General features: G+C 49.0%; 1 protein-coding gene across 2 annotated transcripts in view; it reads right to left on the reverse strand.

Moving 5' to 3' along the window:
- Positions 1 to 13,084, reverse strand: part of KCNK10 (potassium two pore domain channel subfamily K member 10) — a 138,414-nt gene extending 125,330 nt beyond the window's left edge. Inside the window, exon 1 of one of the 2 annotated variants that reach the window (XM_027120241.1) lies at positions 12,754 to 13,084. In XM_027120241.1, coding sequence (XP_026976042.1) covers positions 12,754 to 12,796 — 43 coding nt within the window. In that variant the 5' untranslated portion in view covers positions 12,797 to 13,084. Of the gene's footprint in view, positions 1 to 9,142; positions 9,638 to 12,753 lie in introns of those variants that run through there. The other variant, XM_027120240.1, reaches the window with a different exon arrangement.
- Between the last annotated feature and the right edge of the window lie 468 nt (positions 13,085 to 13,552).

Here is a 13,552-nt window from a genome sequence, read left to right on the forward strand (position 1 = left end):
TGATTTCCTGATCCACAGAAACTGTGAGATAATCAACACTGATCATTGGTTTAAGCCACTAAATGTTGGGGTCACTTGTTACACAGCAATATCAACCCTCCAGGAGGGAATGAGCATGCATCATTCTGCCATCTGACATGGCCATGAAAACATTTTCTTTCACACAGCATCTGGTAAGACTAGTTTGTATCTCATGGAACACACCTTGGGAAATGCTGGTCGATAACTTAACAGTTTATAAAGCTTGTTCACATTTATTCTCATTTGATCATCTTAGCAAATGTGAAGCAGGTGTTACTGTGCTCTTTATTTTACCCAAGAGAAAACTAAGGCTCCAAAAGCTTAAGTGACTTGCCCGGGTTCACACAGCTAATAGAATCGGTAGAACAGTAACTCAGGTTAAGTATTATGATTCTAAACCATGTTTTTTTCTCTGTTTTTTTTCCTCTGGTTTGATTAAAACAGTCTAGGTTTTTTAAACCTGGAATAAGAATATGGGGAGTCTAAAAGAGTGCCAGGAAGGGGGGTGCTCTGTGGAATAGGCCACCCTCCCAAATGATCTGGAGAGTGAACCAGATGCTTCTGAAGCATTTGGGAGCCAGAGCCTTCCCTGACTTCTACAGAACAGGGGCCCCTTCAACCGTGATGATAACATACTGCAGGTACCACTCAGGGGGCTCTTATGACAATCTAGCACTCTTCTGAGAGCTTTGTATAATATATATCACTTCATTTGATCTACATAACAAATCAAGGAAGTACAGGCTGTCATCATCTCCACCTTACAGAGGAGGAGACCAGGTCACAGAGAAATGAAGCAACTTGCCCAAATCAGCCACTAATCAGTGATGGAGCTCAAATTGGGACCCAGGCGATCTAAGACTATCAGGGCGTGAAGGGGCCTTATCAAGCAATGTCCCAACTCTCTCCTTTTCCATAAGAATGGAAGAGCTGGAACTAGCACCTAGATCCTCCCACCCTAAGCTCCTGTAATGTAATGTAGAGGTTGGCATCTAGCCCAGAGGCTAGGTTCAATGAATATAACATGCATTTATGCCTGTCAAGTTCTTTTAAGGAGGTATATGCTGAACCCACTCTACTAAACTGCTTCCCATATAGCCTCAAATTCCACCATGAGAAATGAATGCCTTTGGCCTAAAGCAATATTCTCAACTGGTGGACTGAATGTTCAATTGCCCAGTATCACATGATACTGAGCATCTCTATTTAACCTATCAGGCTCATATCACATTAAATTTGGTAAGTTACACTACTTATCTTTATCCTAAAATATTTAATGTGTTATTTGGGGGACCCACAGGGCTGTTCACACATTAGAAACTCATTTCTTGGTAGTAAAACTGTTGCTAGTTTGTATGTCAGAATTACAAATATCAGCATTTTAGCCCATTCTGCAAAGGTCACCATGACTTTCAGGCTCTCTATCTCTTGAGCAAACCTGCAGTGACTCTTCAAGCATCTCTTTTTAAACTGTAAACACTACCTTTGCCCCTACATTGGGTAGTTGAATTAAAAAAATCAGAATCCTTTGCATAAGAGATAGCATTTGAAATCAGAACTCTGTAGAAATCATTGGGGGCGGAGGGAGGGTGGAAGGGGGAGAATAAAGGAAGGAAGGAAAAACAGAAGGGAGGGAGGAATAAGGGAGTTCCCTGTGATCACATGATTTATGTACGGCAGTGGTTGACTCTACAAATCCTATACTTTGCCACCGTTCCGCTTTGTTTCAAAGTTCCCTCTAGGGAAAAAGAAAGTGAAGTAATTGGTAGTACAGAAACTGGAATCCCCTGAAATCCTGCTACCTAACCCTCCACACAACCTGTTCTGCCCACCCCTATCTGCCTCCCTGGCTCTGGGAATAGAGGAAAAAGAGAACACAGCTCCCCTGTGACCACCCCCTCCCATGCCAATGGTTCTGGCCCTCAACCCCCAGTCCAACCCTACAAGGAAGATAAGAATGTCAGCTTTCATTTTCAATTCATAGTACTCAGTCCCAGACACTTACAAGGGAGAAAAAAAAATCTCACACTGTGTCTGCAAACCACAAATCAATGTTCTAGGAAGTCAATGTGAGGTTTTTGTTTCTCCATTTTCTCTCATTACCCGGGATAACAGTAATTAATGAGCCCTGATACAGTAAAGTCTCTGCTGAGAGGACCACTAACACCAGAGCCCACAAGTGGTCAAAAGCCCTTTGACTCCTGTGAGAAACCTGCCAGGTGGGTGTAACCAACATGGTGCTGGGGCCACGTTGAGGTAGATTACATAACCAAGTCATGCAGAGCTGAGCCCCTAACCACCTCTAACCCTTGCTGGCTCGTCCAGTAAGTGCCCTTCATAACAGAACCTGAGTACAGCAAAAGATGGTCACTTTTATTCACTCTGCTGCTTCAGCCAAGGGAGCTGTCCAAACCGAAACTTCCTAATTGGCTTTCAGTAAAATGGCTTCCTTCTATTTCTTCACTAAACTCTCTAATCCCCCACGGGCTAAAAGTAAAATGAATCCACTTCCTCAAAAAAGGTACATTTTACTTTTTCTTACCAACAGTGGGCCCCTAGCACTGTGCCTACATTAAACACCGTATTTCAGTTGTGGTGAAATGTCCCAATTTGGGGCAAGATGTGGATTGTGTTCTTGGTTTTTTGTTTGTTTGTTTTTCTTTGCAGTACGTGGGCCTCTCTCACTGTTGTGGCCTCTCCCGTTGCGGAGCACAGGCTCCGGACGCGCAGGCTCAGCGACCATGGCTCACGGGCCCAGCCGCTCTGCCGCATGTGGGATCTTCCTGGACCGGGGCACGAACCCGCGTCCCCTGCATCGGCAGGCGGACTCCCAACCACTGCGCCACCAGGGAAGCCCTGGCTTGTGTTTTTTTAATGCCTCTGATTTAAGATGATGCTCATATAGAGCCTGCTATGGACTGAATTGTGTCCCACATACCCACCCCCAAAAATTCATATGTTGAAACCTAAATCCCAAACATAAGTGAAGTAGGGATAGGGCCTTTAGGAGGTAATTAACATTAAATGAGGTCATAATGGTAGGGTTCCCATTCAGTAGGGCTGGTGCCCTTTAAGAAGAGGAAGAAACATCAGAGTACACTCTCTCCATCATGTGAGGCAAGAAGATGGCCATTTGCAACCCAAGAAGAGAGCTCTCACCAGACACCAACCTTGCTAATACCATGGTCTTGGACTTCTAGTCTTCAAAACTGTGCGAAAATAAATTTCCGTTGTTTCAGCCACTCTGTCTGTGATATTTTGTTATGACAGCCTGGGCAGACTCACGGAGAGCCAAAGTACAGATGTTTCAGAAACGGAGTGGAATAGTAAAGTCGACCTACCCAGTTTCAATTCCACCCAGTGATCGCTGGGATTGGCAAAAGGGTGATGAAACTCCCTTGGACACTGAAAAAGAACCGGAGCCAAATCTTGGCCCAGACGGTCTTTGGAACATCTTTCCTCTTTACTTTCTAGGATAATTGTGGTGATTTTGGCACATTATTAATCCCATTTGGAAAGCTGATCTCCTGAAAGTTGGATATTAAATCAAAAGATTATTTTCTTTCCAGAAAATCTAAGCTATACAAATGTGTGTTTGGAAACACATTAATAAAGATAGCACTCAACTGAGCTTACAGGTTGAGCATGCGTCATATACACAAGAGAGCAAAATCTCTTTTTAACCAAGAGAGCAGAAGCGGGATCCAAGGGTCTTCAATGAACTCATGGGATAAAGCGCCGGCCAGTGAAAGTACAGCCTGAAGAAAACCACATCAGCTAAGGGCTCACTGATCAACCGAAAGCCTTCTTCCTCTAAATCTCTCAGAGAAATCTCTGAAATACATTTTTGGATAGGAAAGAATGGGAGAGTGTGGAATGGACAAAAATCCTGGGAGGGAAGAAAGCTTGAGGAAAATTTCCTGGACGTAAGCATCAGAAGGCCTGGGTTGGCCCCAGCACTGCCTGTTGGCAGCCTTGGGCCCTCATATAAATCATTTACTTGTTCTATTCCCATCAGTAAATCTAAGAGCTCAATACTGACAAAAATAGGGTTATTTAAAGAACAAATGAGGGCTTCCCTGGTGGCGCAGTGGTTGAGAGTCCGCCTGCCGATGCAGGGGACACGGGTTTGTGCCCCCGTCCGGGAGGATCCCGCATGCCACGGAGCGGCTGGGCCCGTGAGCCATGGCCGCTGAGCCTGCGCGTCTGGAGCCTGTGCTCCGCAACGGGAGAGGCCACAACAGTGAGAGGTCCGCGTACCGCAAAAAAAAATAAAGAACAAATGATATAATTTGTAAAAAGCGTTCTATAAACTGAAAGGTGATACACACATAAGATATAGGCCTCTCTGGAACTTTGCACTCAACTATGCACTAAAAATGCAGCTTTAAAAAAAAAATCCAGCTCCAGCTCTAAGGCTTTGCTTCTTTCTTAAGTGGATTTAACTACCTAAAATGAGCTGCACACCAGTGACCAACATGCACCAAATTATGAACTGGACACCAACCGTATCTTTGTCAGGCTACATCTGCCCACCCACCTGCCCCCACCTCACCTCCATTCCTGGTGAGAAGGCAAACAGAAGGAAAACAGTCTGCTGGAGGCTCTGGAGAGCTGGGAGCTTGCAAGGAAGTGGGAATATCAGTGTCCTGTCCAACACCCCGTTAATTAGGGATATATTATCCTATTCTTATTTGTCCTTTGCCATTTGTAGCTTAAAAGAGTGCTGGAATTTCCATCATGCTCGAAGCCTTAGAGATCCTCTCTGATCCATCCTACATACATTCAGCAAAAGGTTATTGAGCATCCACTACGTGCCAGGCACTTGCCAGGGCCTGGGATTAAGACAGTGAACAGGACAGGGAACATTCTTGCTTGTTGGACTCATGCGCTAGCAAGTGAGGCTGGCACCAAAGGTGACACATGAGCAAGTAAGATGGTTTCAGATCATGACAAGTACCAGGAAGACAACTGAACAGGATACGTAAGAGAAAGCGATAGGGCTGGGGAACGAGAGGCGAGGCCTTCAGATGGGACAGGGAAGCCCTTGCTAACAAGGTGATATTTGAACTGAGATTTAAAGGATGGAAAAGAGCCAGCCACGCTAACATACATTTATAAGCAATGGAAAGTGCAAGTGCAAAGGCCCTGAGACAGGAACACGTCTGATCTATTTGAGGAACAAAAGGAAGCCAAATGGTCCAGAGGTCAGCTCAAGGGGGATGTTGAAGAGATAGGATCAAAGAGGCCATGTCAATGGCCTCCTTGCACATGGGAGGAAGGTTAAGCCCAGAGAGGCTAAGTGAGCAGCCCAAAGTCACACAGCTAATTATTGCTACAGCTTGTTTTAGAAACTAATTCTTTTGCCCCAAAATTGAGTTTTTTACACTATAATGATCTGCTTGCCTCAAGCTGTAGGGATATTGTTTGCTGATCTTACTGGTTTTTAAAAGCTTTTAACATACATCAAAGCAGATAGCCAATCCCAGTTTTCAGCAGAAGATCATCAACAAGTGATCCCAGTGATTTAAAACGCATATAAATCCTGCTATGAAAGCCAATACTTAGTGCCAACCTACTTTTGTGTAGGTCCTCCACAAACAGTCACTGTGTGTTAAAGGCTTAGCTTTACAAATATGGAGGAAGGCCATAGCTCACCAGAGAATAATCATTTTACACTTAGGTCTTATTTTTGCACCTAAACCTCTTAACAGTGCTTTGCTTAATTCACCCAAGTGCAATCAAAACCACTCTGTTCTCAAACCACCTTCATTTTGTGCTATTAAATTGTCAGGTAATAGGGCTATAAGCAAAACATCATAATTACAACTTCCTTCCAAAATCGGTGAGCACAGCCACCTGAAGGTGCAAGTCTGTCTGTTCATTCCAGAATTCTAAGGAACTGTCCCTCTTCTTTTCTATTATAATGCTAGGGTCTCCTTCATCTTTCCCTTGCTAAACACATTTGGTCTATGTAAACCCAAACTTCCAAAGAACAGACCCAATGTCTGTCCAGTAGCCAGTGACTACCCGCCCCCCAGAGGTAGATGCAGAGATAATATTTGGTTAGACAGGTTAATGGAGAAAGGAATGAGTGAGAAAGACTGATTTACTGCCTCACCCTTCTCTTCCTCTTCCCCCACCTCCTCCTCCTACTCTCTCTTATGCTCTTCCTCCTTGAAAGAAGCTTCTCCAGTCCCTGAGCTCTGGGAACCTCACCAGGCAGGAGCCAGAGGTGCAATAACATAAGGAACAGACGGGAAGAGTGTTTAAGGGCCCATATTTTAGTCTGACCCCACCACCCACTAGCTGTGTGGCCTCGGATAAGTTACTCAACCTCTCTGTTCCTCGATTCCCTCACCTCTAAAATTAGGATCATCTCTTCTGTCTATGATTAAGTAAAGAACATTAAATTAATCTTCTGGTTAAAGAATAATTAATAATACATAAGTTAATAAATAATTTAATTAATTCATTAATATATGTGCACCTAGTTCTATGCTGGTGTGAGATATGGTACCCTCACTCCCCACTCTCTTCCTGCCTCCACCCCCTGGCTAGGAAAGACTACTGTCACCCACACCTCCAGGAACAATTGTGCCTAAGTCAGACAGAGCACACTACTAAAAGGCAGCTCAGTGGTGTCCTGATGGCAATCAAGGGTCAAACGGGGACAATAACACTGTGCCATCAGATAAGTACTGTGACAATAACTGTATGAAATTACGTACATCAAACACCTGGCATGCAATGATTGCTCACTGAATGCTGTGACTTTTATCGGGGTCTTTCCATTTTTAGCATCATCGGTTGTGACTATAGACACTACTTGCATGCTTCTTCACTGTTTTAGGCTGTAAAATGTGGGATTCATCTGTGTTTATCACTGTGACATAAATAGATAGAATGATGATTATATAGAAATGTATTTTAAAAGCCAAGGCAAGCTTCACAAAATCGGCCCCACAGCCCTCCCTATCAGAGCTCCTTGAAAATAACTGATCTGATATTTTAGACAACAGCCCACTTGACCCATCTCTTGGATGACTCAGAGACGTCTCCCACTCAACAAGTCCTGGGCTGAGCTCCTGAGTTTTCCCTCAAGACTAGTCCTGCCCTGGCTGCCTTCCCAATCATTCCAACTACTCCACATCCACACCTGATTCACACAAAGCCTGTAGATTTTTGTACCCTCCCTCGCTCCCTACTCCATCCATTTTTCCATCTCCACAGCCACCACCATGGTCCACACTACTATTGTATCTGGTCCCTCACATCCACAAGAGCCACATGGCACTTGTTTTGAAACTCAGTTGAGATCATGTCGCTCCTCAGCTTGAAACACTCCAACCTCCCAATCCACAATTCCCCCCCCTACCTGCAACAACACGAGGCTTTGGGATCAGACCCTATGGATTCACCAGCCACACCTCAAAACACATGCTCTCTTGCTCTCAGCTCCAGCCATGGAAGCTTCCTTTCAGGTCCTCAAATATACATGCTCCCTCTGCCTCAGGGCCTTTGCACTTGCTGTTCCTTCTTCTGCAAGTTCCCATCTTCATTCGCCAATTAATCCCTACATATCCTCCAGGTCTCAGTACAAATATCTGACTATCTTCCCTGACTATCCGCCTCCCGTGGTTCTTGTCAGTCTCTTCCATCAGACACTTTCTTAAAGCCTTGATGCTCTTCTTCATGGAACATGTATAAACGTGTAATTATGCACTTCTGTGCAATGACTGATTTAGGTCTGTATCCCTCACTATAAACTCCAAGAAGGCAGAGCTTTTGTCTGTAGTATTCTGACTGTATTTCCTGTGCCTGGGACAGCATTTGGTTTGTAGTAGATACTCAATAAATATGTTTTGCAAGGATTCCTCCCCCCCAAAATAAGAAAACAAACAGACAAAAAACAGGCACACTTCCATATTTCCAGAGATCTAGAGACAAAATAGAAGGTCTGGGTTGCACTTAACAGCCCTGGTTGTATTAACAGCACTGGTGTTAGAATAGGAAATGTCTCTTCACTCTGTCTTCAGTACCCAGTCAATTCCTAAGACATTTATTCAACAATGACTGGGTTTCCTCTTTTCCAGTCTGGGGAAAAGAAGAAATGCACTCCTAAAAAAAACACTGAACACACACACACACACACACACACACAGATACATACACATCAAATAAACAAATTTCAACCCCAATTCACACAGAGGCGTTGCCTCGCCCAACTCAGCCTTCAGATGAGCTAAGAGAGCTTGTCAAAGCATGACAAAAGCAAGAGCATTCTTGTCAAAACTGGACACGAGGTTTCAACTTGTTCTGTTCCCATAGTGATCACTCATGAGAAGCCTTAACATCTATATGCTAATTACAGACACCCTGGACAACCCTAGGCACACACAAATCTGTCTAAATCACTCCCTTTTGCGCCCAGGGGCCACTGTGCAACATTCGTAAAAGCTTGTAAATGACACTACTACTCGGGGCGTGCTCCCCTCCCCGAGCCCTTACCTGCCCCACCCTTTTTGAAAACCACTCCCTCCTCCCCCTTCTACTCCCATCTGAGCCAACCTAGCTGCGTGGTTTGGTAATAAGATTGAGCGAAGATTTGGAAGGCCCCGTGGGCTTCATTATTCCGCTTGCCCTAGAGAAGGGCCACCTCCAGGGGCTGTTGCTGCGGCTCCAAGCCCCACTTGCTGCCAGGAAACCTTTCCCACTGAGGACACCCTGCCAGGCGGTGCAGCTCCAGGTCCAGGGGGAGGCACCCCACCCATCTGCCAGAGACAAAGATCACCAGAAACAAAGGACATACACACACACAAAGTCAGAAGGAAATATCGACACTTGGTGCGATTTCAAGTCAAACACCCAGCTTGGTGTATCTTTAAACAGATTTTAAAACAATCCAGGAGGGACACTGATTATGTGATAATGACAGGCGCTATCTGGGCTTGGCACCCACGCTGCCTCCGCCCTCCTCCCACCCGCGCTGCAGTTCCCAGGCGAATTTTCCAGCCTCAGGACACAGGCCGCCAGGAGCAAGTGTGCTTCCAGTCAAGGAAGCGCGCACACGCCGGAGACAGAGGCAGGGCCCGGGCGGTCAAAAGTAAGAAATACCAACCTTTAGGATCCCAGTTCACCTGTTTTCTTGGAGTCTCGATTGGAAATTTCATTGCTCCGTTGCCCAGAAGGGGAGGAAATGAAAAGGATCGAAATAATAATAAAGTCCTCAAGCTTTATACGCCTCGGTACAGCAGTCCAACAAAACAATTTCCAAGGATGGGGGAGCCTTGGACTGGGTCGTGGAGGAACCCCAGAGAAAGACAAGTGGAAAAGATTTGGCTTAGGAGAGAACTGGAGACTGCTTGGGTGTTTGCACCGGTTGAGGGGTGGCCGGCAGCAGCCCCTCGGGTAAAAGGAAAAGTAAGACCAGCAAGCGGTGGATGGAGAGCGAGGCTCGGGAAGATGAAAGAGCCAAGCTGCTTCCCAAATGCGGCGCCGGCAGGTTGGGGGCCGAGCAGCCGGAGGGCTGGCGCGAGGGAGAAGCCCACCGCAGTGTCACTCCAGCCCCTGAAGGCGTGTGCTCACACACTCCCGCACACACACACACACACACACACACACACACACACACACACACACTCTCTCTCTCTCACACACTCGCCCGGGCGCGCGCTCGGGCGGGCACGTCAGCCTCGCTCGGCCGCGCAGAGCGCACAAGCCCCTCCCCGGCCGCGGCTCCTCGCCCCCGAGCGACGCCCCCAACTCCCCACCCAGCGAAAGCCATTGGACGTAGGGGTGGCGCGGCACCCGGGGAGCGCGCGGCGAAGACTACCCTCCCCGCGGCGAGCCTCAAAAGCCGCGCCACGCGGGAGGGCGCGGAGCGGGTAGAGGGGCCACGCTAAGGAGGCGCACTCGGCCACTAGCGCCCGGCTGTGGACTTGCCGGCGCGTCTGCTGGAGGTGGCGGGAGGCGGCGGGCGCGGCGGCCCGGAAGCCGCGGTGGGGCGGGGAGCCGGCGGCAAGCGCGCCGCTACTTACTGGCTAGAACAGCCGGCGGGCGGGCGGGCTTGGAAGCGGCCGCGGCGCGCTCCGCGGAGTTGCAGCCGGAGACACGCTTGGCTGCTTGGAAGGCGCTGCAGGAGGCGGAGGAAGGGCCGCAGCGGCCCCTCCGCATACCTCTGCCTCGAGGGAGACCTCCTGTCACCGCTTCCACCCTGGGCGCACCCCCACCTGCTTTTCTCACCTCATGTTTTCACTCCAGTCCTCTCCCGCGCCTGGTCCTCCCGCCAGCACCCGAACCCACGTCCCCAGCGCGCTCCGAGGAGGCCGGTGCCAGCCATGAGCCTTTTGTTCTGGGACCGCTCCGCGTCGGCCGCGCTCTCCCCGCCCCGGGAAGCTCGCTCCCCAGGCGCAGCCCGGTCCCTTCCCCAACCACCTGCCGACCGGCCGGGGCCTCTGCTCGGAGGCCGGGGTGGAGGCTGGAGAGAGGCGCCGCCACCCCTGAGGACAGCAGAGTTGCCAAGACTTGGCGGCCCCGGGAGCCCGAGGGCCCGGCAGGGGCAGGTGCAAAGGAACCCCAGACATGTTCCCGGAAAGAAGCTAAACCTGGCGCATTCCCCCTTCCCCCACTCACACTGCCCGCTCCTGAAGCCGCACAGGGGCTTGCGGTGGGACCTCAGTGTCCAGAAGAACCTGGTTGTGGTGAGATGCTCTTGAATGGGCTACTCGAAGTACCAATAAAAATAATGTTTACAAATTACTTCGGATACCTAACGACAGAGACCTGCACAGAGTAGATGCTCAAGAAATGCTTGCTAAATGAACGCATGAACTGCATGAAGCAGTGTTGGACAGGAAGTAGTTTAAGTTACTGTCCAGTCACTGTCCATTTTACGTATATCTTGAACCCCTTCTATGTGCCATCCCTGTGCTAGGTGCTGGCGATATGGCAAAGAGCCAGACTGACATGGACCTTGCCTCCATAGGGCTTACTGTCTAGTGCCATGAGGTCGGGTTAGATCATCGTTGCCTTTACTTAAGAAAGGGAAAGTGACTGTTCAGCCTATTCCCAAGCCTGCCTTCTATGGCCCTAACTGCCTACGCGAGCATTTGCTCTCAGAATGCATGCCGCTCTATGGCACCTTGAGGCTTCGGGGGAGCCCTGTGTCAGCAGCATCTTTCTCATCATCCATCTCCCACTGTCACATCCAGGCTTCAGAGTTACACGGCAAGATCCACTGAGGTCCACTGTCATCTGTGAGAAGGGTTGGTAAGTGCTTTGTAACTGACCCTACAGGCTGCTGGGGAGTTCTCTCCAAATCCCGTCAGGCAAAACTGGTACTAATCTGATGGCACTATTCTGACTCGGACCTTTAGGCAGGTGCGGGTTTCCTAGGTGCTTCAAAGCTACCTTCTCTGGAACTCTGTTTCCACACTTTGCTCCTCTCTACTAGAAGGCTGAGAGGATGGATGAGACCTGGAAAGAAAACAAAGAATGACCCCTTCTCCAGCCATGCCCCCAGAGACACCAGTATATATGTAAATTCTGCTCCAAAACCCAAAGGAAGCTGCTTCCACGCTCCTACGAAAGCCTTCAGCGCCTCACTCCTCCTCCACTGCTCACAGGCAGAAAGGTGCCAGCCCAGTCACTGCAACGCAACGTTATTACCTGCATCAGAGTCAGAGAGAGGTCTCCACAGAGAAAGGTACCCTCTCTCCTGAATCCTCTGAGGATGCGGAGGCAAGACTGACATCTATCAACTGCCCTTTCACCTTCTCATACTTCTCTCCATTCATCTTCCCTATATGACATAGAGGAAGCTCCAACTGGCCTCATCTTGCAGATGAGAAGAGCGGGGCTCAGAGAGGTAAAGGAACACGCCCAGGGTCACAACACAGAGATTCAAACCCAAGTGAGCTCATCTGGTCCCTGGACCCATGAATCTGACCTTGAAGCAGTCACAGGGGTACTTTTGGGTAATGAAGATCTGAGTACAATATTTCCTAATACTTCAGATCCTCCTCCTTTGCAAAATGAATTGGACTAACTTAGTGCCCTGGGGTCTACATCGGGGAATTAGTTCACTGTCCAAGGCAAATTCCCATGGCATGAAATGCAGCTCAGGTACATCATTCAGCCAATCAAGAAACATTTATTGAGCATCCCTTGTGTGCAAGACAGTTTGCAGGTTTTTGTCAGAAGTTATTTGGCCCCTGGAGAACCTTGCCCAGAAATGCATCAGCAGGATGATTATTGGGGGGCCAGGTGATTTGGAGCAGAATCAGGGGTCTGGAGTTCCTGATGACTTGCACTAGTCATCAGCTCTTAGGATCATCTCTCTGCTAAATCACTCCCCCCTTTCCCATCCCCAACCTCTGGGGCTTCCCTCACCTCCACTTTTTCTCCCTTCTCAGAATGTGGACAAAAACGAGTTTGTGGGGGAAAAAAACTCTACCAAAATTAATGAATTACTTAATCCCAGCACACCCTCCCCTAACGTGCCTGAAATCAAGCCCAACTCCTAAATTGCGTATTTGGAATGGACTTCGGGCCCAGAGGATGGGTGAAAGGGAGGGTGGCTCGGTGGAGGATGTTCGGAAAGGGAGGGGACAAGGAGGGGAGCCCCCTCCCAAGACAAACATCTTAGCACATTAACCGTTTGTGCTCCGCAATTCCCTTCCATCGCCTTCAGTTCTACCTCTTGGTTCTTACAGACTTGATTACACTTACCCCAAGAAGGAGGAAAGAAGTGGTCTGTGTAGAGAAAAAACATCCAAAACAGATGCCGCGCGGAGCGGTTCCCTCTCCTTCTGTGCCTCCGCAACTTTCATGGCTGTTGCTGCGGGAGGGTTAAGTCTGGTGGAAAGAGACCGCCTCGGGCTCCTGCGGCAGGAAAACAAAGCATCCTGGCGCTAAGTCTCCCTGCACCGGCCGAGCCCCGCCAGTGGCCCCGGGCTGTCGGCCACCGCGTCATGGGCGCATTCGGTGGTAAAGGGCGCCGCGTTCCTTGCCGGGGATGCGTTTCTGCGGGCCGCCCTGGTCTCTGCAGCTCAGAACCTGCAATAGTTGTGGCACCACTTTATTGAGTGCCGTCGAGCCCGGCGTGGAAGGGCTGAGGAAACCGGAAACCCCCAGTCATTTCCCGCGAGAGAAAGTTTCCCGCGAGTTGGTGGCTCCTTTACCCCCTCCCCACGCCGCAGCCCGGGGTGGGTGTGAGGGCGGACGGATGCTGCCTGGCACGTGGGGAGTCAGCCTCTCCGAATGACTGGCAAAGAACAGCTCTGCCAGGGGAGAGGTGAACACAGGATCGGGGTGAGGCAGGAGAAAGTCCGGGACAGCGAATCGCAGGGAGCGATGGAGCAGCTTGGGAAATCCTGCTTCGTGTTGGTTTGGCAAACAGAAGCGGGAGGAGGACAGATCTGATTAGAATCCACTTCGAATTCGTTAATCTGCCTTGGATTGTTTCCCTTTGGTTTCACCATTCCGCCTTGAGGTCCGGAAGAAAACCCAATCTTGTATGGTCTTTCTC

Source organism: Aethalodelphis obliquidens, unplaced genomic scaffold, assembly GCF_003676395.1.
Source record: "Aethalodelphis obliquidens isolate GAN/ISIS:26980383/991018 unplaced genomic scaffold, ASM367639v1 scaffold21, whole genome shotgun sequence".
NCBI lineage: Eukaryota > Metazoa > Chordata > Mammalia > Artiodactyla > Delphinidae > Aethalodelphis > Aethalodelphis obliquidens.